This window comes from Malaya genurostris, chromosome 2, assembly GCF_030247185.1.
Source record: "Malaya genurostris strain Urasoe2022 chromosome 2, Malgen_1.1, whole genome shotgun sequence".
Taxonomy (NCBI): Eukaryota; Metazoa; Arthropoda; class Insecta; order Diptera; family Culicidae; genus Malaya; species Malaya genurostris.
The window spans coordinates 272,165,066-272,191,204 of record NC_080571.1 but is presented as its reverse complement, the minus strand read 5'-3'; the positions used below and the strand labels follow the sequence as shown (position 1 = coordinate 272,191,204).

The following is a 26,139-nucleotide window of genomic DNA, read 5'->3' as shown; positions in this document are numbered from 1 at the left end:
AGAAAACATTGAATCGGCGAAGCAAATCGTGTTTCAAAATCATTCTGTGCCGATTAGAGAGATTGCTGTGTTGTTGGGCATCTCTTATGGATCAGCCGAACACATTTTAACTGATGTTTTGGGTTTGAAACGCTTCTCGGCTGGTGCCAAAAAAGCTGAATTTCATACAAAAACAGCGTCGTGTTGATGTGGCCAAAGAGATGATTTCCAACGCAGATAGTGACCCCACATTCATCGAATGCATCATAACTGGTGATGAGGTGTAGATCTATGAATATAACGTCGAAACCGCACAACAATCGACCGAATGGCGCTTCGAAGGCACGCACATTGTTCTAAATTTTCATCCATTATAAAAATCGCCACACGAAAATTTTTCAACTTCTTTGTATAGACGCCAAACAAAAACCAATCGTACGATATGCGTCAAAATTTGACAGAATGTGTATAAAAGTGTTGCCAACGTTGAGAGAATAAAAGTTTACCGATTGGATAAACGCGGGAATTTCAAAATGAAAATTGCGGTTCTTTTTTGATCATAAGGTATATGTAGATATCCCAATATTTGAGTGAAATAAACTACCAAAATGCTGTACGGGATTCATTTCTGTCTTTCAGAATGACCAAATTGTGGAATTCTCTACGATATAAAACACTATTGTGAAAAGTTTTCTCGAATGCGATGCAGCCAAATGTTTCGTTTGGTGTGCATTTCGCACAGCGAAAAGTGCACAAAGCCATTCAAATTATTCTAGATTCACACTAAACTGATGATTTTTACCTTCGATTTGCAAAGAAGTGATGTTAATAGTTCATACGATAACATTTTTTTTGTAATGTTCCCCATCGTTGTTCACTTTTCGTTTTCCTTTTCTCCAAAACAAACGACCAGCAGCTGGATGACGCAGTCGCTCTTGTTTGAAGCGAAACTCGAAATCTCGTTCCCAACCTGTTGAACATTTCGAGTTTACTGTCAAGGAAGAATTAGCTAGAGATAACTGATGGACTTTAAGAATCACTGATTTAGGCTTACCCGGGTTGGCGGTACAAGGTATAAGAATTGGCTGAGAAGTCTGTTAAAACAGAAAGGCCAAAGTACACAAAAGGAATGTAATGCCAAAACTTTGCTTTTACGATTTATTATTACAATTCAAATTTGCTACATCTTAACAATTCTAACATTCGCAATTTCCAATTTGTACATATTCGTCCCTAGAACAATTAAAATTAAACTGCTAATTCGATGAATACCATCTCACCGACAAGAATCCGAAAGGAACGCATTTAATTAATATAAATTCTTTACAGGCCTCCGTACATCGTCCACGACAGATGAGCACGATGGCTGGCATCAAACGAACCGGTTCCCAGTCCCGAGCGGACCTAGTGTCCCACCAAAAGCAGACACAGCAAAAATTTGTCGGCGGTCTTCCCTTTTGGCAAGATGGCAGCGCCGGAACGGCGATGGTTGACTCAATGAACGAAAACAATGCCGGAATATTTAATCAACCGGCTGCTGCAGTACTGCCACTGCCTGTGCAGATACCTCATCCCTATGCAAATTCCACTGCATTCCCGGGGCGTCTCCCGCAGCCGAGCCAGCTGGTTTACAAGGCACTGGCTAACCAGCAACATCAGCAGCAGCAGTTTGACATGTCTCTTTCGCAAAAGTCTGATTATCAACAGCAAAACAACCCAAGGCACATTGCCAATCCGAAGCCCTCGACAGCCGCAACTGAACACCGAGTACCAAAACAGCAATCGCAACTTCAGCTATGCAAAGTGTCACCCAAATTGCTAAACGAAATCTATGAGCGGCACTTGTTGAATCAAACGGTGTTCGATGAGGTCGGTTCGGCAGCTATGCAAGTCCTCCCACCAGGAACTGACCGAGACAGCCGACGCTTCGTCATTTCGAAATCATCAACGGCGTTACACCATCAGCGGCAGCACCAGCAGCAGCACCAGCAGCAGCACCAGCAGTCAAACCAGACCCATAAATTGTCGAAAGGAGACGTCGGTGAAAATTTATACGAATCGATTCACAGCAATTATCATATCTACGAAAAAATCGAATCCACCAGCAAACGAGGCTCGCGGCTCGAACAGTACGTCAGACCTCCGCCCCCACTACAGCCTCGACCCAAGTCACTTCCGGTTGGGGCCACGTTGTGTTCGAGTCAGCAGGTTACAGCTTCGAAAACAGCGACCCAACGGAACCCGAGCTCTATTCCCTACAAGCTGACCAGTCCGGATGCCCTGCGGGCCATGAAAAGTCCCGTCGCGGAAAGCCTATCACCCATCGCGGAAAAGCCACACGTTTCAGCAATTCCCGTGTACGGTGCCACAGGGAACGGTGGTCCCAATAAATTACTCATTACTGCGGACAAGATCAACATCGCCCTGGAGACGGCCAAGGCTCTGGCGACGGCAGCATACATCGAGAGGTGAGTGTGCGTTGCGTCTGTCTGTTAACGGGAAGGGTCGTTTTTTGGTACCGAAATGCAATAGTAAAGAAAAATTTAGCGTGAAACATACCCCCTTCTCAGTAATGTATTAGAACCTGACTGCTGTTAAATATTTCAAAAGATAGCTGTCACTAAAGTGATCGAATACTCCAACGGTTTGAAAACTGGAAACAATTGACTTGTCACTGTACTTCCAGCATTCAAAACAGTAATGTAGCTCGAAAATCCTCATCAATTTACGTTAAGCTGCTTTCACCCATTAAAATGAAATACGTTCCCTTTTCGCTATAAATTTTCTCCGTTCTCCAGTTGCCGTGGAACGTTAAAAAAACGGAATACATTTCCAAAGTTCCCCGACACATTTAACAAATCAAATCCGATTTCTGGTCTGGGGAACAAAACACGATCCCACCGCGATTGTGTCAGAGCGTTTTTCTCTTCACTGCTCTCGATTCGGCGGTGGTAGCGGTAGCTAATTCTTCCGGCGAAAAACAATAAACCAGACAGCTTCCCTCCCTGGAACGGTGCCAGTGTACGTAAGCGATTTTCCCCGACACTTCATCAACCATCTACGAACCATTTGATTTGACACATCTGAACATCCTCGACTCCATTTATAAACACCAACCGCGGCGTCGTCGTCGTCGTCGATTCCATCACTGAGGTTTCCCCTTTCCGGAAAGTCATTTTCATCAAGCCACAAGTAAGCACTCAGCAGGAAAGCGGCAAGCCGTTGAAAAGATCAAAGGTATTAAATTAACACAATTAAAATCAAATTTATTGCCTACTAATGCGTACCCATAATGAGGCATTTCCTACTGGGATGTGCACCCGGATTGGCGGGTTGAATGGAGAATGAGTGACTTTTCTTCGAGTAAACACACAAAGGTTCTTCTGCTCGACAATGCGTTCGGTTGGTTGGTTGGTTGGTTGACGGCCTTGCTACTACACCCCCCCCACGGAGAAACTAATCCTTTTGGTCATCTTTGCTTTACCGAACGCGCGCGCCAACGTTCAGTTTCCATGGAAACTGACAGTCAGGCTTGCAATGAGCACACTCCGTCTTAGGAGAGGAGGACGGTGTCTAGCAAGCAACAAAGTGATCGCAAACACTGGAAATTTGTGTTGATTCGTGGAACGAAAAGATGAAGAGCAAATATTTACAAGCCGCGTTGTCGGGGAAACTGACGGCAAATGAACTTGGATGAAACAGGAGAACAATTAACCGTGCGGCAATGTCCGAAAAAGAGGAAAAAATAGTGGAATTTTGTTGAGCTAGTTTTTGTTGCTCGTTGAGAACGCAGATCTAGTTGCTCAAAGCAGTACGGAGCTCTGAAGTTTAAGAGTTTTATTCTGTTTATTTTTTACAAAATAATAAAAACAGGGAAGGGTAAATTTGAACACGTGAAAACGATAACTCTTTCATACTAGTAAGACTTGAAAATTCAAGAATTCTTTATTTTAGACACGTAATAAAAAATATCACTAAGAATAGACAATTAGGGAAAGATGGAGTAAAATGCTTCCCATGCTTGTTCCAGAAGATACCAATTTTTTACACTGAAATTAGAAAAAAAACTGATAGCTACAAATTATTCTTATCAGGAAAAATAAACAAAAACTGTTTTAATCCACCTAGTGCTGTGATGATGCTTTTCTCATATGAATCAGATTCTTATATATAATACTGTAATATTATATTAAAAATGTTTCTCGGCGATTCTTGAAAGAAACCAAGGGATTGTTTATGCATTAACTTATGTAACCTTCAGAATAAACCACGAGAAAGAGAGTTGAGTTCCACTATTGTAGGTACTTCCGGCACCGGAACCCGAAAACTTGTATAATCGATGTTGGTTCGTAAGGTCATCAACTTTTTAATCAAGTTTTGAAGATCGAGTGACATCAAGTTTTTATTCAAAGTTTGAAGATTTTATTCGATTATGACATCGTACTCTAAACGATGGTTGAATCCATCCATCTTTCATTTGACCCTAAGATTGGGAATATCGGTTGTGCAATCTCTGAGAAAAATGAGTAAGATCCATTTTTGAGCATATGACTATTAATTCCCGTAGTTAATCGAAAACCGCGAATCAGAATAGCCAAAATCGGTTTGTTTAGTTGCCTACTAATAAAGGCTATCGATTGGTGTAGTTTTAGGTCGAGTTTAGAAATTTTGTCGTGAATACGACTTACTTTACTATGGGGTGCCTTTTCAAAATTAGCCATATGGAAGAATGGGCAGAACTTAATCGTGAATATCTCGACTTGTATTATTGGCAGCAACATAATTCTTTCACTATTTCATCAAAGATATGATCAGGAATTTAGGATAATATTTTGAACAGAGTGAGATAACCACAAACAACTCAAAAATTAAGTTTTCTGAAAATTTTAAAACAACGCGGAAAACTCTTTACTTTCGCTTGGGTTTTCCGCGCAAGGACGACGATTTTGAGGTAGTCAGACACATATCTTGAACTGAACGTTATAAAAGGGGAACCGTGGTCGGAAATCGATCATTTCTTCTTGTGCGTTGGATGAAAGCAGACGTCAGGGCGAGAAGACGCATTCAAACAGTGGCATCAGAGAGCGCACCTTCTGCGTGGTTAAAAACCTCAAGCGCTCAGGTCGTAGTTCTCATTTGCCTTCCGGTCGTCAAGGCGAGAAGACGCATTAAACCAGTTTTGCATCATTTGGCGAGCGGATGTGTCGGTTTGTACGCAAAGCTAGTTTCAATTCAAGCAAGAACGATTGCATCAGCTGCCGGTGGTTTGCATTGGAGAGAAAGAAAACAAGAAACGAAAAGTGGACAACATTATATAAAATCAGCCGTTCTAATGGCTCTAAATGTTATCTAAAGAACTATTAAGATTACTTCTTTGCAAATCGAAGGTAAAAATCATCAGTTTAGTGAAAATCCAAAATAATTTGATTTGCTTCGCGCACTTTTCGCTGTGCGAAAATCGTTCGAGATAAATGTTCCGAACTGTGCTAAATATCGTAGAGAATTCCACCATTTTGTCGTTCTAGAAGGCAGAAATGAATCCTGTACAGCATCTTGATAGTTTTCAAATCCGAAATGAGATAATCGACGTCAAAAATCGTTTAAACTTTTAGTTGTGAAAAAGGGGAAAGTTACGCAATTCACACAATCCATCAACTTTCAATTCGAATTCGAAAGTGTAAAGAAATCGTGTCAGTTTTATTCATATTCACGACTTCCAGTTATGTCTCTGACATTACACACCCGTACTTTTTTCGTATTCACGACATCCAGTTATGTCTGACATTACCCACCCGCCTTTTTTATAGTATTGGGCATATCTTCTCCTATGAATTTTGTAAAAATCAGCTCCATAAATTTGCATATTTCGCTTCGGTGTAAGGTTCTATGATAGGTAAAAAAAAGGTAAAATGTATAACTTTGCCAGGAAACAACAAACCTATGCACTACCTTCAACAAAAATATGGGATTTTTTATTTTCTTCAATTATTCCAAAGAAAGTATGTATGAAAAAATAACCTCGAAACAAGTTATAAATAAAAAACTGATTTTAAGGGGGTTGCTATAAAAAACGCTTTGTATATCCGAAACGGTGCGACCTAGACTTTTGGTATATTTGACAAAGTAAATTATTTTCAATAGTTCAAAAACTTTGTAGAAGAAAAAAAATTTCTATCTCTTCAGAAAAAAAAGTTATGGTTATATTTTTTGTCAAAGTAGGCCATGAACAATTAGGGATAGAATCAAATTATGCGGTATATATTTGTAAATAATTTCCTAAAAGCAACTATATGCATTAAAAGAACGGTTTGGCAGCTACTGATTTATGTCCACGTTTTCATTGATTCGAACCACTGTGCGTCGGGTGGAGAATTTATTTAAAAAATTATGTTTCAGGATACAGGTTTAGAATTCAGAGCTGGATTCCGGAACTAAATTCAGTTTCAAAACTGTAGTTTGAGAACTAAATTGCAACTGAATGCTGTTCTTAGCTTTGAACTCAGATTCAGTCCCTAATTCCTGAATTCTTCGAATCGGTTTTTTTTTAAACTATTAACATATTCCCAAAGAACTATGCGACCTATATACGGCCGTTTTTTCTACCAGTTGTAGTTCGTAGTTGTAGAAACTTTCTGCGGATTTTTTATATAAAATGCATAGCACCGACCCAGTTTAGGTGCAGCGTTTCAAATTAGTAGTGAAGAAGGGGAAAGCTGGTACAATTCCCACAATCTATCAACTAATTGATTTTCGAAAGTAAAAAGAAAGCGTTTCAATTTTTTTTTCGTATTCGCGACATCCAGTTATGTCTCTGACATTACACACCCGTACTTTTTTTTCGGTTTTTGTTTCGTCACTTTAAGTGATGGTGTACAGTATATAACACACTTTACTCTATAACTCCGGAACCGGAAGTCGGATCCGGATGAAATTTAGGATTTTCGCATGGGACTACGGGACTTTCCATTTGAATCAAAAATCGGTTCTGCCATCTACGAGAAAACCTAGGGAGGTTATTTGACACATACACACACAGACATTGCTCAGCTCGACGAACTGAGTCGAATGGTATATGACAATTTTTATCAGTCGATTTTTCAAGTGATTGCATAACCTTTCTATATGAGAAAAGTAAAAACAATTATGTTGTTATTATATGTAATTAGCTGATTTACCCGGCGTTACTCGAAAATGTTTCGTGAAGGCAAGGCCGAAAAAAAATCTAGAAATTGTCTTCCCTATTGATACTCTGATTGCAATGAAACACAACTTAGACGACCACTCGATTGAACAATACTCCGTTCATGTTCAGATTGCATATGATCAGTGTCCCACCTCAGATCTCACAATAATCATAATTTCCATGATATTGTCGACAAATTGGGTCAGTTTTATATTTGAACCCTTTTGTTAGAAGGGTGTTTTAAATACCTTTCTGTTTAAACATACCTTCTTAGTAATCTCCGAGTTTCATATGTATATGTTCTTGTAACGTACTTCCGTACTTCCTCGTCACATTCGATCAACAATACCTTTGGCTTCCATGGCTATAAACACTTGCTATTCCCTCCTCTTTATTTTCACGTAATTGTTCAAAGTTTTCCATCTGATAATTTTTATTTTATAAAGAAAGGCTGTTTAACATCATAACTACATTTGTACTATAGAATAAATTTTTTATATAATTTATTTTACCCCGGCTCAGGCAGTTTTCTCAATTTACATAAAAAATGCACATTGATTGTATGTTTTTATCAATTCAGATCAATATTGAGAAAACTTATTCCCCCTTTCTCTTGTGAATATTTTTGTGAACCTCACTCAGAGTCTAGAAATATGCTGTACTCGTAAAGAAGTACCAATTTTTCGTAAAACCCGATCAATTTTCCCTTGCACTTACTACCAATTTCCTCCATGATTACCCTGAGTAGTGTAGAAAGTATCTGTGCTTTTAAAAAAATATCGATTTCCACCTTTGGTACATGTGCCAAATTTGATGGCGATTCGTTTAGTTGTTTCGTAGTTATGCTGAGACTTAAATACACTCGCATTCATAGGTAGATAAAATTTATTTTCCCTTAGATTTTTGAATTCCCGGAAAAATGGAACCAGATATTTTGAAATTATTTAAAGAAAATTGCGTTGCATTCGAATTAACAACAGCAATACTATACTACAATACTACGACCTTGAAATTCTTGCCACACTTTTGTTTTTTTCAAAAAATTAGAGAAGAGCATTTATTTCCAAAAACCTTTCTTTTAGTCTAAATGTCGGTTCTCTTCAAATTATTTCAATTTCGTCTTTGACCCTTTCCCCCCATGTTAATGACACTTGTTACACACTCTCATCCTGAAAATTCTCTAATAATAATCTCTGAAGAGCAAGAAGTATCTGTGCCAAATTTGATAGCAATCCGTGCAGTAGTTTCGGAGTGATGCCGTTACAAACATTACAATCCCCTTTTTAGAGGCACGTACTACATCCACCCCACACGAATACCCTTATAACCATATCTAATGTGCGCAATAAGTATGTATGGTCTTCAAAAAGTATCGATTCTCGTCAAAATTAATAAATTTTTTCATGACCCCTACCAAGGACACTTGCTACGCTCTCTTCTCCATAAAAAAAACCCTTAAAACTATCTCTGAAGAGCAAAAAGCATCTCTGACAGATGTGATAACAATCCGTTCAATAGTTTCGTAGTTATGCCGTTACATCTCTCTTTTTAAAGGCACTTGCTAAATCCCCCCCCCCCATATAATCATATCTGAGATATAGAAAATGTTTGCATGGTCTTCAAAAATTATCGATTCTTGTCAAATTTTATGAATTTTTTCATGACCCCCTGTTAATGACACTTGCTGCTCTTCCTCCCCTACAAAAAACCTTTATGTCTATTTTTGGAGAGCAAGAAATATCTGTGTCAAGTTTTATAGCAATTCGTGCAGTAGTTCCGAAGTTATGCCGTTACAAACAATACACTTCCTTTTTTGGAGGCACTTACTACACCCTCCTCTCACGAATATCCTAAGTTATTCAAAAAGTATCTATGGTCTTCAAAAAGTACCGATTCTCGTCAAATTAGATAATATTTTCAATGACCCCAATGACACTTGCTACGCTCCCTCCCCTATAAAAATAGTCTTATAACCATCTCTGAAGAGCAAGATATACAGGTGCCAAGTTTGATAACAATCCGTTCAGTAGTTTCGAAGTTATGCCATTACAACTCCCTCCTTTTTAAAGGCACTTGCTACATTTACACCACCCCCCCCCCCCCATTATAATCATATCTAATATATGCAAAATGCTTCTATCAAAGTATCAAAGTATCAAAGTAATATATGCAAAATGCTTCTATCAAAGTATCGATTCTCGTCAAATTACACAATTTTTTTACAACCCCCCCTCCTGTTGAGGACACTTACTACGCTCCTCCCCCTATTAAAATACCTTTATGACCATCTCAGAGGAGCATGAAGTATCTGTGCCAAGCTTGGTGACAATCCGTTCAGTACACTCGGAATTATGCCGTTTTAAACATCACGCCCCCCTTTTTGAATACACTTGCTACATCCACCCCCCTTATGCAAAATGTTTCTATGGTCCTCAAAACATACCGATTCTTGTCAACTTATATTATATTTTTCATGACCCCCCCCCCCTTTGTTAAAGATACTTTCTACGCTCCCTCCTCTGTAAATATACACCCTAAATAATCTCTGAAATTCAAGAAGTACCTGTGCCAAGTTTGGTGGCAATCCGTTTAGTAGTTCCGAAGTTAAGGCGTTACAAACATACAAACTTATATATATAGATTTTTGGCTTTCGCACGCTGTGTCGTTTTTTTCTTCCGTACCAGCACGTACCGATGCGTACCGATATTATATCATTTTGTATGACGATTTGAAAGTTTTGATACTCATAGGTCTGCCAACCTGATGAATTTACCAGTAAGTTTTATAAAAATGTGCACTGCGTTTCGCCATCGCTTGTGAAAAACACTCATGAAATTGAAAATTTTTACTAATCGCACTGTTATACCGGCACCGGAAGTCGGATCTGGATCACCCTGTTCGGGAGCTTTTCAAAGAATTTCAAGACGTTTCATTTGCATCTTAGTTTGTGAAAATCGGTAAAGAAATTCATTTGGCTCCTTCAATATATGTTTCTACTGAGTCATTGCAAAACAATGAATGTAGTCATGCATTACACTTTCACGTTTTTTTTTCTTTAGTGGAGATATAGCTACAGACCTCGGAAAAATCGTGTAAATTTACGTTTTCGACACCGACATAAACGAGCGTCAAAAATGACTCATTTTTGCGGTATATCTAACGCATATTCAATGCATTCAAACATATTTTGTAGGGGTTGAACCACAAAATGGTATTTACGTTTGAAGTAAATTCAAAATGGAAAAAAATGGTATTTACGTTTGAGGTAAATTCAAGTATGCCGTAAATTCTTCTGTGATTCTACAATATGACATCTAATATTAACATGTAAAATAATGTTTTTGTATGTATTGATGAGATTTTCAACAAAGGCAATTTATGCCTGTGAAATTAAAGATATGACCTATTTTTACATACTTTGAATTGTAAATTCAAGTGAACTACAAAGCTCTTTTTACGTGTGCATGAAAATTGAATGTTTGAAAGGTGAACTATATTTGACACATATTTCAATCATTGTTGTAAATTTAAGTCTTTTTACGAATCATCATATGTGGATTCGCGTCATGTGTGAATTTCCTAATTTTTTACTGCGTGCATTTTATTTTGAAATATATTTTATACACTATACTTGGATTCATACCTTTTTTCAAATGCCTGGAAGTAGCAGGTAAAGTATTCAAAATAAATGGTATTCGTTTGTAAAATAGTGTGGTACTCGAGATGTTTACGTGAGATTGGTTGTTGTTTATATACAGACCCGCCAGATCATTTTTGGCCCGAGTAGGTAGTTTGCCTCTTTAAAAGAGTGGTCGACTGCGTTGATATTGTTCATGAATGGGAAGGAATATACAAGTAATTTTGTGATTGATTTGTTACAGCGTTCAAAAGATCAGGATATAGACAAAAAACTATTTGCGCAATGCAAACACAGAGCTGTGCTTTGCATTTGGCAAAATAAAGTCCTCTAACAATTGTCTAAACAGAGTTTGTCGGTTATGTCGCGATAGACATGTAACGTAGCAACGTTATTGAGTCGATCTTGCAACATTGTTGTTTTTAAATACGTTTTCAGTCTGCGAAGAATAGACAAACTTCGTTCATTTGAACAAGATGAGCCTGGTACTGTAACAAGTAGACAAACGAAACGCACATACTCTGGAATAAAACCTCCTATCCATTTTTATTATTATAAGATGTCTACAAATCCCCTAAGACAAGTTGCCAGTTCATTTGGCATTTTCAGTAGTTATAAAAACATACCTCTTCATGTTAAAGGGTTCTCATAAAATTTATCAGTTTCATCGATATCTGCTGACTGACCAACTGAAAATCTTTCTAAAATTTGAAAAATCATCAAGGAAATCGAAAAATATTCGGTGCTTCTTATCTCGTTTATGATTTCTGATAACACTGCGGTTGCCAATAGCTTGAGAATTTCATTTTGACTTTCAGAATGAAGACATTTATGGCCATCTCTTTGCAGTCAAGATTTTAGTTCGACAACATGTTTAGCGCGAGCTTTTAAAAATGTCATGAAACTGGAGTTTTCGTCATTCTTGTCTCCTCTTATGAGTAGGCCCTGTCTTGCAAATGTTCCTAAGGAGCTGAATATTTTATAAAAATGCCGTCCGATTATTCATTATTTGTTTCTTATAGGCTCTTGATATTTTTTGCACAACGCTATTTTTTTCAACGTTGTCTTGTGCTTCAGCGCAATTAGAATGTAATTTGCTCATCAAATAGGGTTTTAATCCGCTCGTCAACCTAAGATTTTCAAAGTGCAAGTTCTGAAGTTATGAACCAAGTAAAAATCAGTTCTATTAAGTTTTAAAGATTTTTAAAAACAGTTTTACAATTTTCTCAGTTGTTCTCTAAACACTGTATGGGTTTTCCCTTCATATATGTCAACTTGACCGTACGCATTTAAAAATTGTGTGTAACAGAAGCGTCAAATCGCTCAATTGAACAATTTGACGTTCCTGTTACGCACACCGATGTGGTGTATACGGATATTGTGGGGTTCAATCTTACACTGACGAAAAAACATTTATGCATTTCATATTTATACAAAAATTCCGGGTGTACAGCTATCCATCCATCCGGGCCTGTTTATATATTGCTCGTTGATAACAAATTTACCTTACCCAATTGTATATATTTCTGAAAATATTCAATATTTTCTCGTTCACACTTAGAAAAAACCGTGTAAATTTACGTCTCTATAGACGCACATAAAGAGAGTGTTGCAATTCGCTCAGTTTGGCGGAACTATTATTTTTACATGTTAAAATATGTAATACTTTCTTATCTTAACATCATTTTTCATACGCAGTAGTTGCTACCGATAATTGAGCTTTGCGACGATTATGCCAATAAAGATAGAAAATACATTGCACAGTGGTTCTAAATGGGAAATATGCGAAACAAAAATTTCTTTTTTTCAGGTGAACGGGTGTAGTGTGATGGGTAACCCAAGTAGCACATGTAACTTGTCAAAAAAAAAAAAAATTGAAACAGATGCTGCATATTGGTCGCATGACAAACACGACGAAACAAGTCGTATTATGATTGTTACACTGGAGTCGAAATAGTGTTACGAATTGACATCTCATCATACTAAGTTACAATAAGTTCCAACGTAACTAACTTTCACGACGTGCTCGCATTGACTGTTTTTAGTCGCCAAATGGTCACCGTAACAAAATGTGTCCATGAAAAAGTGACACACTATAAGACAAAGTTAAGTAATGATTTCATATCGGTTACCGTATTCGTTGTGATGCAACAAAGAAATACAATTACAGTGTCGGTTGAAAGCTTTCGTACATTATCCCGGACAATAATATTAAATCAATAAGTAGAATAAGCAGAAAATTCCTTTAGTTTAAAAAATTGGCTAAAGTAAAATCTGCGCTTATACGCAAATTTTTTGCCGGCACATGTACGAAGCAAATTTGTTTCGTTTTGGGAAGTACATTCGCACTAGCAGAGAGAATATTTCTACACTTTGTCACGGCAGAGTATGCATAAAAAAACTTATGCCAATGGCTACCATTATGACTAGGGAATGAAATATTCATTAAATTTGAAAAAAAAGTGCGATTTTTAATTATTGCGATTGGTCAACTGTTTTAACTTTGGTATATGAAAAACTAATATTAATCACATAAAAGTTCTAACTGAACACATTTCGACTTTTTAGCTAAAAATTACATATGACGAGAATAAAAATGTGAATATTATTTTGTGTGTCGATGTTCTGAAACCCAAAATATCGAAGGCGCGCACGTTTTCAATAAGTACAATGATCAACTTCACCATAAATATCGAATAGCACTAAGATTTTGAGTAGATATAGTGAGTTTAAAGAATATTGAATTCTATATTTTAGCTCTCATTATCGGATGCCAATTTTTGGTCGTAAATGTTGAATGTGAAAAATATCAACAAATTGTAACTTGACACATTCTTATATTTTCTGTTTCATTGTGACTGATGTGCGCGCTGAATCAAATCAAATATTCTTTACTGAGAAGTTGTTTGGCAACCCTTGGTAAGTCACACAAGCTCCGCCTCTTACGCTTTTCTGGTTACATAGCAGTTATGATGCACGTTGCAAAGTCTTCAACTTGTTCCATGGATTTGTGTCATAGAAGTTACTGTCATTGAAGTGTAATAACGTGTGCTACTTGGGAAGTCGCTGCGTTACACGCAGCCCACCTGGGTTCGATTCCTAACCCCGTACATAGGGTCGGAATGTTTTCCTGGCGAATGACATAATGGTTAACACTTCTATAATCGAAAGAAAAAATAACGTAACGATAATATAATTTCTTAGGTACACTGCTTAAGCTCTAAGATGCCGGGGCACAAAAATATTCTCTCTATGATTTTTTTTTTGGGTAGATGATGTTTTTACAAAAGATGTTTGTGATTAATTTATCTAACTTTCATAATTAAATGATCATTATTTTATCTAACTTTCAAAATTAAATTAAAAACGTGCTTAATCCACCTAGCAGTGAGATGATACCTTTTTTATCAATCCGCATGTGTTTTTTGCATGAATATTCTTCGGTGTTTCAGTTTTCATGACATCATTCTAATATCCGTCGTATAAATCGACAATTTGAAATTTTAATCACTCATTACTCTGTAATGTCGAAACTGCAAATCGGATCGAATGTGAATCTAAAAGTGTAACAATCGATTAAACATTCCATGATATGTCGAAGTAAGTTCCACTTTAGAGAGTACAGTAATTTAAGGTACTTCCAGAGCCGGTATTCAGGAACCAGTATAACCCAAACCGAACCGCCATATGACGAATAAATTGCAATAGTTTTGAGTCCAACTTTCAAGCTTTTCGGGATTATCATCTTCTATATCGGTTTAAATTTTAAAAATTCATCCTCCGGTAATTCCAAAATCGGAAGTTAGCATTGGATAAAATTAATTAATTTTGTGTGGGACTATAAGTTTATTTTAATTTGAATTTTTGTTTCTGAAATTCGATTTGGCTTTCTTTGAGAAAACGTTTGAGCTTTGAGAAACGATTCGATACTGGAGCCGGAATTCGAAAATCGGTGTAGCCGAAGTCAGACAAATTTACCTGAGTAGTTTACGTTTGTTTCAAAATGTTTAAAAATCAGTGTAGACATCGTTGAGAAATCGTAGTACGAGTTAAATTGTTGGGTGCCTTCCGAATCGAAAACTGAATACCACTAAAACTGAAATACGTTTATTTGGTTGTCGAGTATTCTAATCAGCAAATCTTAGATGATTCTTAGATTTCATTTGAATCTTAGATCGGTTCAGCCATCTACGAGGAAAATGAGTTACACAATTTTAATTTCGTTTCACATATCATCCTGTAGTTCCGGAACCAGAAGTCGGATCCAAACATAATTCAGGAACCTTGTTTAGGAGCATACGAATTTTCTTATGAATCTGAGTTTGTAGAAAACGGTTGAGTCATCTTTGAAAAAAAGGTATAAAATTGAGTGAAATTATTTGTCACACATGCATTTGCTGATCTCGACGAACTGATTCGAATGGTATATGAGTGTTATATTCTTCCAGCATTTATTGCTCTAAGCAGTTTAAATCAATATAATTATGAAATTGTTCTGAATTCGGAAGTACTGCCATCTTTCCAATATGTCATATTCGAACGATTATGTTGCCAAAAACGAACCGTGCTAAAATCGATCCGAGGCAAAATGTCATGAAAAAGGATGCTGTACACAGTCTTTTTGGTATTGTATGTAACAGTATAAAATTCGTGTTTTACGTTGCTCCCAAGCCTTTCTTTGCCATACAGCGCTCAGAACTTCTATAGCTGGAATATGGGAGAAAAGTCGCTTACAAAAAAATTTCGATATCTCCGTTAAAAATGGACGGATTTTAACAAACTATGGCTTGCTGGATAGCTTTTACCATGCGGAATCTAAGTCTGAAAACATATTCTATTTTCAAGGTCAATTGTGACAGATACTGTCAAAAAACTGAAAATTTTGACATAAAACTTCGTATAACTCAAAAAGTAAACATCCGATCTCAAAACCATTCAATAGCGTTCTGGGTGACGGGGAGACCTTTCATTTGCGACTAGTTTGATCAAAATCGGTCCAGCTATTTCTGAGATCTTGACCTCTTTGACAACACACATACAGACACACAGACATTTGCTCAGTTCGTCGAGCTGAATCGATTGGTATTTGTCATTCGGAAAAATTTTCGAAAGTTTGAGCGAATTCTATACCTATTTTTTATATATATAAAAAAAGGTAAAAATGGTTGCACTTCACAGAAAAGTTTTAGACAATTTTATTTTTTGTGCATCTTTTCTAGTTCTTCATTTGCTTTAGTCCAGGAATCAGAACAAGTTGGCTCAAATGGCACGTTCCCCTTGATATTTGGAGATTTGTGCCTTCAAAAAATCATATTTTCTGTTCAAACTTTCTTGTGAGCAGTTTTACGAGTGAATCGTCTCCGGCAGAGTAGTGAAACTAATTGCTGCCATTAATAGATACCTCCCCTTTCTCGACTCTCATAAAAGTTATGTATTTTAAATAAACTTTGTCTAATGAATGTACAAAATTTCAGCTGCTTTTCTTTCATACAACCGTCATCAAATTTACAAGAAATGACACGATTTCGACCACTCAAGGTTAGGTTCCAGATTCCAAACCATTCATCCTAATGACCTTAATAATTAGTTTAATAGAGAAAATGTTTTTTTTTTCTCTCGCTAACTTTCCGTTTCGCATCACTGAGCATTGAGTTTTGCCACTTTTTTATAGAGTGTCCCCACTTAATTCTATCTTAAGCAGAAAAATGATGCGTATGCCAAGGAATATAAATCTATTGTAATTAACTGCAAAGATTTACAAAAGCGATCATATTTTGTGAAAAATTACATAAACTACTCTACTTGTTTGTCAGCCCCGGTCGATGTACTCATCGTTTTGAACACTCACTTTCAACACCCATGTGGAACCCATCAGCGCAAAAATATCTCCGAACGTCTTTTTCCACTTATCCCGAAGTAAAACTTTATTAAGTAAGTGCTAATAACTGGAAAACAAAGAAATGGCAACCATAAATCATGTGCTTTTTAATTTCACGGCGGCATCGTCCCTCATATCATCAGGGAATGTGGAACTCGGGACTCCCGGCACTGACTTCCCAGCACAGAACGTATTTTACGCTCATTTCTTTCGTAGCGCCACACACATTTGTTGTAGCCTCCTGGGGATGAGCTGGCAAAATTTATATATGCGCTCCCGACGCATCTCATAAGCAGACACAATTAACAACATTTATCATTCCGTGGCAAGGCTGTTTGCTTCCCATTTCACACTTGACTTAATTCAACATGAATTAATTTACCACAATCCAGCAGTCATGTGTTTTGTTTTTAGGTCTCGAACAATGTTTGATTCCTCACTCAATCGATGTTCGTTCGTGCCAACCAACTGTGCGTCAGGGTGCTTCCATCAGTGGGCTATCGCTGGTGATGGCATTTTCAGGAGTATACTCTCTCTAACCGCAAACAGAAAAAAATAACAGTTCAAAAAAAAAAAACAACAACATGCATTCACTCCGGGAAGTCAAAAGAGCAAACCATAAATTTACTAGCATTTTGTTGTGACATTCATAGAATATTTTAACGACGACATTCCAGTAAGTTTCGAAAACAAACCGGGACCTGGTGAGGGGGGGGGGGAGGAGGTTACGACAGCAAATGATTCCACCCGAAACAGGTTTAGAGGAGGTACGGACAGGACACTGCAGGCATTCCCGAATAGCTGTTTTACATCTCATTCCATAAGTGGAATGAATTCATATTTCTGCGTTTTCACTCGTCGCGAAGGGTTTTTTTTTGTTTTTCCTGCACTTCGCGGACAACTCCACAATTCATGACTAGAACTTCTGGTTTATTATGTTGCCTCACTGGTACTTGGTATGCGTTCGAAGCCAAGCAAACTTTCTGGTCTGCTTAATTTGCGTGCAGTCGGATGTGTGGCAGAGTACGTCAGAAATAAATTTGTCATTTTTCCATCAACCACACATAATTATATTCAAGTTGAGTACTGTAACTGGTATCAATGTTTTACCATGTATTTCCAACCGTTAGGCCATAGCTAAAAGCATAAGAGTTCTTTCATTTGTTGGAAGAAAAATTATTCTAAATCAAAATATTACGACGTGCTACATCTTCTATAAATGCTTGGAAGAAAATATCACGGCTGATGGAATTCTCTGTGAAAATAAAACACTCGGATGCTTGTATCTATTAGTTTACTCCAATATTGAAATTAAAAATAAATCTCTGTTAAGTTTTCCTCTAAATGAAATAATAAACTCTAACTGTCACAGCTTCGGGATTCAGTTTAGTTAAAATGAGTTGGATTTTCCGTTTCCATTCATCCATGATTTCAATCGGTTAGACTACAAATTGCAACTATTTCCTGTGCATTTGTATTCTTTCGCATTATGATTCATATAGGTTATGTCGACCAAACTAAAAAAAAAACAACACCGGAGACTAAACGCGGATCGATATGAAAATTCCTATAGAACATCTCTGAGTAAACGATGTGAGTTCTATTAAGGGCTGAGGACAGTACCGTAAAGTGGTAGGTTTTTTGCTATTTTCCCGTTTCAAATTAAATTTTCTTGAAAACGGTGCAGAATGTAGAAAAACACACCTGACAATGTCTTCGAAATTTAGTTGAGAATATTCTGTAAAATTTTCAGAGTTTAGCGGTCGTATTGTATTTTTTCTGACCGAAGAACTGCTGAAAAAAAGAACGCTCGGAAATGCATACCTCTATTTGTTCATCGAATATCTCGGCTTTGAAGGCTTGTATCATAAATCTGCCGTGACAAAGTCTAGATAATTTAGTTTAAATGAGATTAGTACATAAAAAAATTTATGTTATCGCGATAAAAATAAAGTCTTGCATTTTTCTGTGAAACAAAGTCAGTTTCCAATGCATCCACCATTTTTTTCGCTTTGGTTTCCTAATAGCATTCTGAAAAAGGAGGGAGAAATAAAATTGGCTCGACAAGGCTGCCAAACACACAGACATTCAATCTTTGTGAAAGTTGAATATTTTTTCATTGCTAATTGGAATCCATGTAATGTCCAACCCATACGATAGATTAATGTGATAAAACTTCTCATCAAAACAATAAAATGTATGCTGGCAACCCGGTACAGTTTGCTCATATACGAGAGAGTACAAGAGAAATACGATGCGCAAAGGGAATTGAGCGAGCCACGTGGTCGATTTAAAACTCAACACGTGACCCTATGTCCTCAGACCGGTCTATTTTGAAGAAAATTTCCCGTGTCTCTGGAATCGGAATCGTGAACCGTATAGTACAGCCGTAGTGAATTTATCTAGCTGTCAACTAACAAGCTCTGCAAAAAAGAAGGAACCTATATTGATTTTCGAGCTATTTGATGCATTTTCACATCGTCACTTATAAACTAAGTTTGTAGTTGATATTTTTACACACCAAATATTAGTAATTCCGGAACTGAAAGATGGATTCGGATAGTTAAAAGTTATGGGATTATAAGACATTTAGTTTCATTCCAGGTTCACTCTTTCCAGTTTTACACATTTTATCCCGTTACTCCAAAATCGGCAGACGGATCTGGATGGAATTCAACAAACATACTACGAGACTGTAAGACTTTTCAATTGAATTCAGCAGTTTCTGACAGAATCGAGAGCACTACTATTTTGATCGAAAAGTTCCCGGAATCACCACCGTGTGGCGCTCTTAGTCACCCGATGAGTTTTTTCAGGTTTCCACATCTGTCATTGATATTCTATCAAATTTTCAGTTTGATACTTGGAAATTTGTAAAAATTACGTTGTATTGAGTACATCTGCGATTGTGTGTGTCCTCGATTTTGTACCATTTCATGGAAAAAAGGGACCGCGTTGACGTCGCAAAAGACATAATTTTCAAGGCCGAATCTGACTTAACATTCATCAAACGGAGACATGACGTGGATTTACGAATATGACACGCAATCCAGACATCAAGCGAGTGAATGGCTTGGACCGAATAAGCAGCTAACGAAAAAACCCCGTCGTTTTCAGTTGGCAAAGAAGGCGATGCTCAAAGTTTTCATTGATTACAAGAGTGTTGTGTATCATGAATTCCTTCAACAAGTCCAGACGATCAACAAGGAGTATTATTTGGGCGTTATGAGACGTTTGCGTGAAGTAATACGCTGAAAAAGACCAGATTTGTGGGGAAACAACTCATGAAATTTGCACTATGATAACGAACCGTCACACAATGCCATCGTTATCCGTGGACATTTCGCTAAAAACAAAACGAATACCATCCAGTAACCACCGAATTCACTTGATTTGGCTCCCTGCAACTTTTTTCCTTCCGATTACCCAAAAACGCGTTTTCTGTTTGCACTTCTAAAGTTTATCTTGAATCCTAAATGCCTTAGTCTTTTAGGTGCTTAGAAACAATAGCATAAAACAGTATTGAAAGTCGTGTTTCACTTTGTTCTGAAAAATCGTTTCATCATGAAGCGAGTAAAACTCTTACTACTGGAATAAGGCGAAAACACAAAAGTTTCTTATCTCCTTTAAAAATGGACAGATAATAACAAGCTATTGATTGTTGGATAGTTATTACCGTGCGGAATTTAAGGCTAAAAACATATTCTGTTTTCAGGATCAATTGTGGAAGATATTGCCATAAAAAATTTGAAAAATTTTGACATAAACCTTTGTAAAACTTAAAAAGTAAACATTCAAAAGCCTTCAGGGAAGACCATTCATTTGCGACTAGTTTGATCAAAATCGGTCCAGTCATCTCTGATATCTCGACCTCTGTTGAAAACACACATACACATGGACATTTGCTCAGTTCGTCCAGCTGAATCGATTGGAATATGACACTCGGCCACTCCAAGCCTCGGAAAATTTTTCTAAAGTTTAAGCGAATTCTATACCTATTTTTATATTTATAAAAAAGGTAAAATGGTATCAACTCACCACTAGGTGGATTGAGCACGTTTTTCCTGACATATTTGCGTTGTTTCAAACCGCAATGTGATGTTTCGAACCAAGATATCGTAGATTCTAGCTAGAGCATGATTGTTCCAAACAAATGTTAAGTGTTTCAAAAAATATTGGTTGTAGCTAACCAGACTTACATTAACAAAAACATTCACTTGAATTACCCGGAAGTTATTTATTTTAAATGATTTTTTCTGTGTACAATTTAGAAGCTCAAGTTATCCTAATTCAATAATTATTTTCCAAAGAACCAACCCAAAAAATATTGCACCAACCAACCCAAAAATATTCCAAAGAAACCAACCCAAAAAAAATAGGCATTCCAGTTCAAATAACTCAAATAACTTAATAATTAGTCGAAACAACTGAAGCATTTTTGCTCTCATGCCTACAGATAACTTTGCTGGGAGCAGTGCCGTGAAATTCCATTCAATTATAATCGACTACAGCCGATCAGTTGACTGTATTATACTTCATACTCAATACATACACCGCTCACTGACATACTGAATGGAAAACACTCAGTTCTTCATCCGTTGCACCGTCAATTGAAACTCAGTTAAACTGGCGTCAGTTTCACCCTTGAAATAAACAAACAACTCTTTCAATTGACTGAGAGAATGCCTATCAAATGAGCTCCTGGTGAATATTCAGTTCGTTCGAAATAATAAAATAACGGTAAACACGGTCCATCACAGAATGCACTTAAATGTACTGCTTTCTCTTCCAATCCTCATCTCTAATACTTTCGAATACCTCTTAATGCATACCTAAAATTCGAACATTATTCAATCACACTTGCTGCCGATAACTGTGAACTCAAATGGAAACCGTCACCTTTTGTTTATTATACCGCTCGGAATAATTTTCTGTCATCGAGCTGAAGTTCATTCGAACTTGTTCGCTCTTGAAACGGAGCAAGCGAAACTTCAAATGACTAGGTATGGTTATTTAATTGACGATGATTCTAGTGGATCTCGTTTGATTATGACCACTAAAATCAATTGATTGGTTTGGAATGCACCGACAGTGAAAGGCCAGAAATTTCATTTCCATCCAAATAATTTCATTCGAAAATGAAATTTACTGCACTGGCTGAGAGTTTGTCATTGTTTAGTTGTACAAATGACACCTGATCGAAACGTTTCATTTTGCGTTTAGGCTGTATATAGGTCATTGCTAAACTGTAACATTTCATTACCCGTTTTGGTGTATTTCCGATCAGTTCAAATTTTTACCAATCCATTTAAAAAAAACAACTAACATAATTGTTTTGAGATCTCGAGACTTTGCGTACGTTTTGTCGTGAATACGACTTAGTTTACTATGGGGCGCCTTTTCAAATTTTACCCTCTGAGAGAGTGATAAGGTTTTGATCGTGAATATCTCTTGTTGTATCTAACGAATTTTACTAATTAAAACATTCATGTTCAAGTTTAAAACGAAATCTGTTTTCTTTATTTTAAAATTTACTTATTTATATCCTATCCTCTCCTAACTTAGCTAGTTGTAATTTACAGTATGGATTGCTAAAAATCCGGGGGGAGGAGTTAGAACGCGCAGCGTAAATCCGATTTAACCAATGACATGTCTCGGTCATTGTATTGTATTTGAGTAGGAGAGAGTGAGTAATGTTTCTAGACAAGTGTGTGAGTGTGATACAAAAAGGGGAGGTTGAGAGTAGTCAGGTTTAACTCTCGTGAGTGTCGGTTCGAGTCAGTGTGTTTTCCTGGGTTACTGTTATTCTAGGTCATGCCATATGGCACTGTTTGAGAGAGGTGTAGAGGTGTGGAACGTGGAGAAGCGGGGAAATGACATAACTGAATTGTTTTTAGTTGATATTTGATGCTTATGTTTCCGTGTTTATACTTGTCGTATGAATGCGGTATTTTTCGTTGGACTGAAGTAAGTGCTGACAATTTAATTGTCTTATGTAGGTGAAGTTTATATTTCAAGTGGGTTTCTGGGTTTCATGAGTGGAAATTTGTCGAGTACGTGTTTTATGGAAATTTGTCAAGTGCGTGTGGTCTGAAGTGTGGGAAAGATTTACTTTTGAATATTTTACATGGTCTGGGATGTGTGAAAGATTTAATGTTACATGGTCTGAAATGTGTGAAAGGTTTAATGTTACATGCTCATATTACATCATCCCCCTTTTGGAAGAATGATGTAACGAAGGGAAATCATTCTGTAGTGCTTTAAGGGATTAGTTTACTGTTGCGTTCGAACTCCCTAACAATTTTAATGTATATTACAGTGTTTTCTTATATCTAAAATAACCGAATTTTACAGTTTTTCTTAGAGAAGCTGAGTAAAACTTCACTTACATCCACGGCAATTATTTTTTGATTTTTCTCTCTTTTTTTTTTGTTTTACGTGGTGTTAAGCTCGGTATCTAAATCTTAATTCTAAAAGTTTGATGTTACAATTTTGTATTTTATGCTTTGATGAGTCTATTTTTGTGAACGATGGTTTTTTCTTTTGACTGTAAATTTTGTATTTCACAATTTGAATCTTGAAGTTGTGTAACTTTAAATGGACCAATATAAAATGGATCTAGCTTGCGTCTATTTTCGTTTTGTAGATATACTATGTCGTTTAATTGTATTTCTATCGGATTGCACAGGTGATCTGTTGTCGATTTTCTGAATTCTTTTTGGTGTATTAAATGTTTGTTTGCTATTTCGTGTGATTTGTGTAGTCGGTATTGTAATTCTTTATTGTACATGTCGAAATTATACCCATGTATACCCATGATCTGAGTGTGGTGTTGTGTTATATGAAAATGCATAGTATTGTAACCAATCATCCCAGTCAGATTGATGTTCGTTGATAAAAGATCGCAGAAACTCGTTGAGGCATCTGTGATTTCTTTCCAAAGAACCAATTGTCTGAGGATGATAAGCTGTCGAAAATGTTTGTTTAATTTTTAATAATTTGCAAATTTGTTCTAGAACCTCGTTTTTATATTCGGTTCCTCTGTCGGTTTTTAACTCAAGAAATTTACCGTAAGTTAAAATGAAATTTTCTACTAACGCTTTAGCTACGATGTTAGCTTCTTTGGTTGGAATAGGTATATATACAACGTATTTGGTTAATTCACACTGTATGCTTACAGCGTATCTATTATTATGGATTGCTTTGGGTAATGGTCCAACCGTATCGATTGCCACTACTTCAAATGGTTTGTTAGGTGTATTTGTAATTTGTAGTTTTTCTTTGGTATGTTTAATAATTTTGTTCTTTTTGCAAATTTCACAGGCCTTGATGAAATTAGCAATTGAACTTTTCATAAATTTCCATGTGTATATTTCTCTTAATTTGAGGTACAATCTGTTTTGTCCGATGTGTCCTCCTGTTGGTAATTCATGGTGATTCTTTAATATTGTTTGTATTTCCTGAGATTTACTAATAAACTTCGGTGGTTTGTAGATGATAATTTGTAATGTTTTAATTGTTTTTAGGACGAGACCTTTAAACATTTCCATAGGTACCATTTCAAATATTTTATCATTGCAAGAGATTGCTACTCTGCTAACTTTTATTTTTCTCATTTCTTCTTCATATTTGGAGATTGCAAACACGAGTGTTTGTCTGATATCTCTTATTTCTGTAATTACACGATGCATCGGTTTTTGTTTTTGTATCCCTTGATATGTATCAATTATAATGTGGTTGTTTTCGAAAAAACACCTCATTTTCAATAAGTTTCTTACTTCGCTAGGAGTTTCCGTTGAATAAACAGAGAGTTGATCAGGCTCACTGTTGATGCAAGGATTATTACTTAAATTATTATTATAGTTAGTATTTTTGGTATTATTTAATTTATCTTGTTCTTTTTTCTTTTTTATCAGTTCTTGTTTTTTTGACATTGACCTTGTATTAACCATCAAAATACTATTTGCCTTTAATTCATCGGAAGACATTATTATGCGTGATAACGCATCGGCTGCAACATTACTTTTACCTTGAATATATTCTATATTAAATTCAAATTCCTCTAAATCTAACCTCATTCTAGTTAATTTGGAGGTTGGGTTTTTCATATTAAATAGAAATACTAACGGTCTGTGATCCGTTCGTATAGTAAATTTACGTCCATATAGGTAGGACTTAAAGTAATTAATTGACCAGTGTATTGCTGTCAATTCTTTCAAAATTACTGATTTATTTTTTTCTCCGGGTGTAAAGCTTTTGCTGGCGAATGCTATTGGTAAGTCATTGCCATTAATTATTTGTGATAAAACTGCACCACATCCAACGTCTGAGGCGTCTGTGGTTAAAATAAATTGTTCGTTAAAATCTGGGTATTGTAGAAGTTTTGGTGACATTAAGAAGGATTTTAAGGTTACAAAAGCATGCTGACATTCTAATGTCCATGAAAATTTCTGGTTTTTCTTTAGTAGCTGATTTAATGGGTAGGCTATGGTTGCGAAATTTGGGACGAATTTTCTGTAATAGTTGCAAAAGGCAACGAATCTTCGTACGTCGTCGCTACTTGTTGGCGTAGGATAATTTTTTATTGCTTCGTATTTATTACTATCCGGTAGTATTCCTTTGTCTGTAATTTTGTGACCTAAATATGTTACTTCTGTATTAAAAAATTTACACTTATTGAGGTTTAATTTGAGATTGTACTTCCTAATGCGTTCAAAAACTTTCTCTAAATTCTGAAGGTGGTGTTGAATTGAGCATCCAACTACTATAATATCATCTATATATACAAAAGCATGTTCAGGTGTTAATCCTGACATTGCGATTGTCATCATTCTTTGAAAACTGTTTGGGCTGATATTTAAACCAAACGGTAATCTTTTAAATTGAAAGTGACCGGATTGGGTTGAAAATGCTGTAAATTTCCTGGAGTTTACTTCTAAGGGTATTTGATGGAATCCTGACATTAAATCCAGAGTTGTAAAATATTTTGCTCTACCAAGTTGATCTAGGATAGCATCAATTCTTGGCAGTGGGAATTTATCGGCTAATATTTTTTTGTTAAGTTGCCGGAAATCAACTACTAATCTCCATTTTGTATTATTGTTTTCTGATTTTTTCGGGACTAGTAAAATTGGATTGTTATATGGTGATACGGATGGTTCGATAATATCATCTCTCAACATTTTGTTTACTTGTGTTGCAATTTCGTTGCTTTGTGAGTGAATCGTTTTGTAGTTTGGAATGTATACTGGGACTCTATCGCTCAGTTCAATATTTTGTGAATAAAAATTGTTTGACGAAACTGGTTCGTCTGGTAAGCAAAATATATCAGAATAATTTGAAATTAATTTTTCCAGGCTGTTTTTAGCGTATATGGGTACATTGCTTAAATCGAGTTCAGTTAGGACTTTGTTTTTTCTAGTGTTATTTTTGTACATGTTGTTTTTCAAAATTGTGTACTT

At 36.3% G+C, this 26,139-nt stretch overlaps 1 protein-coding gene across 2 annotated transcripts in view; it reads left to right on the top strand.

The window, feature by feature from the left end:
• LOC131430053 (kinesin-like protein CG14535) overlaps nucleotides 1-26,139 on the top strand; it is a 377,655-nt gene that overhangs the window by 89,917 nt on the left and 261,599 nt on the right. For both annotated transcript variants that reach the window (XM_058594676.1, XM_058594674.1), the window contains exon 5: nucleotides 1,309-2,447. In XM_058594676.1, the coding sequence (XP_058450659.1) occupies nucleotides 1,309-2,447 (1,139 nt within the window). The remainder of the gene's footprint in view (nucleotides 1-1,308; nucleotides 2,448-26,139) is intronic.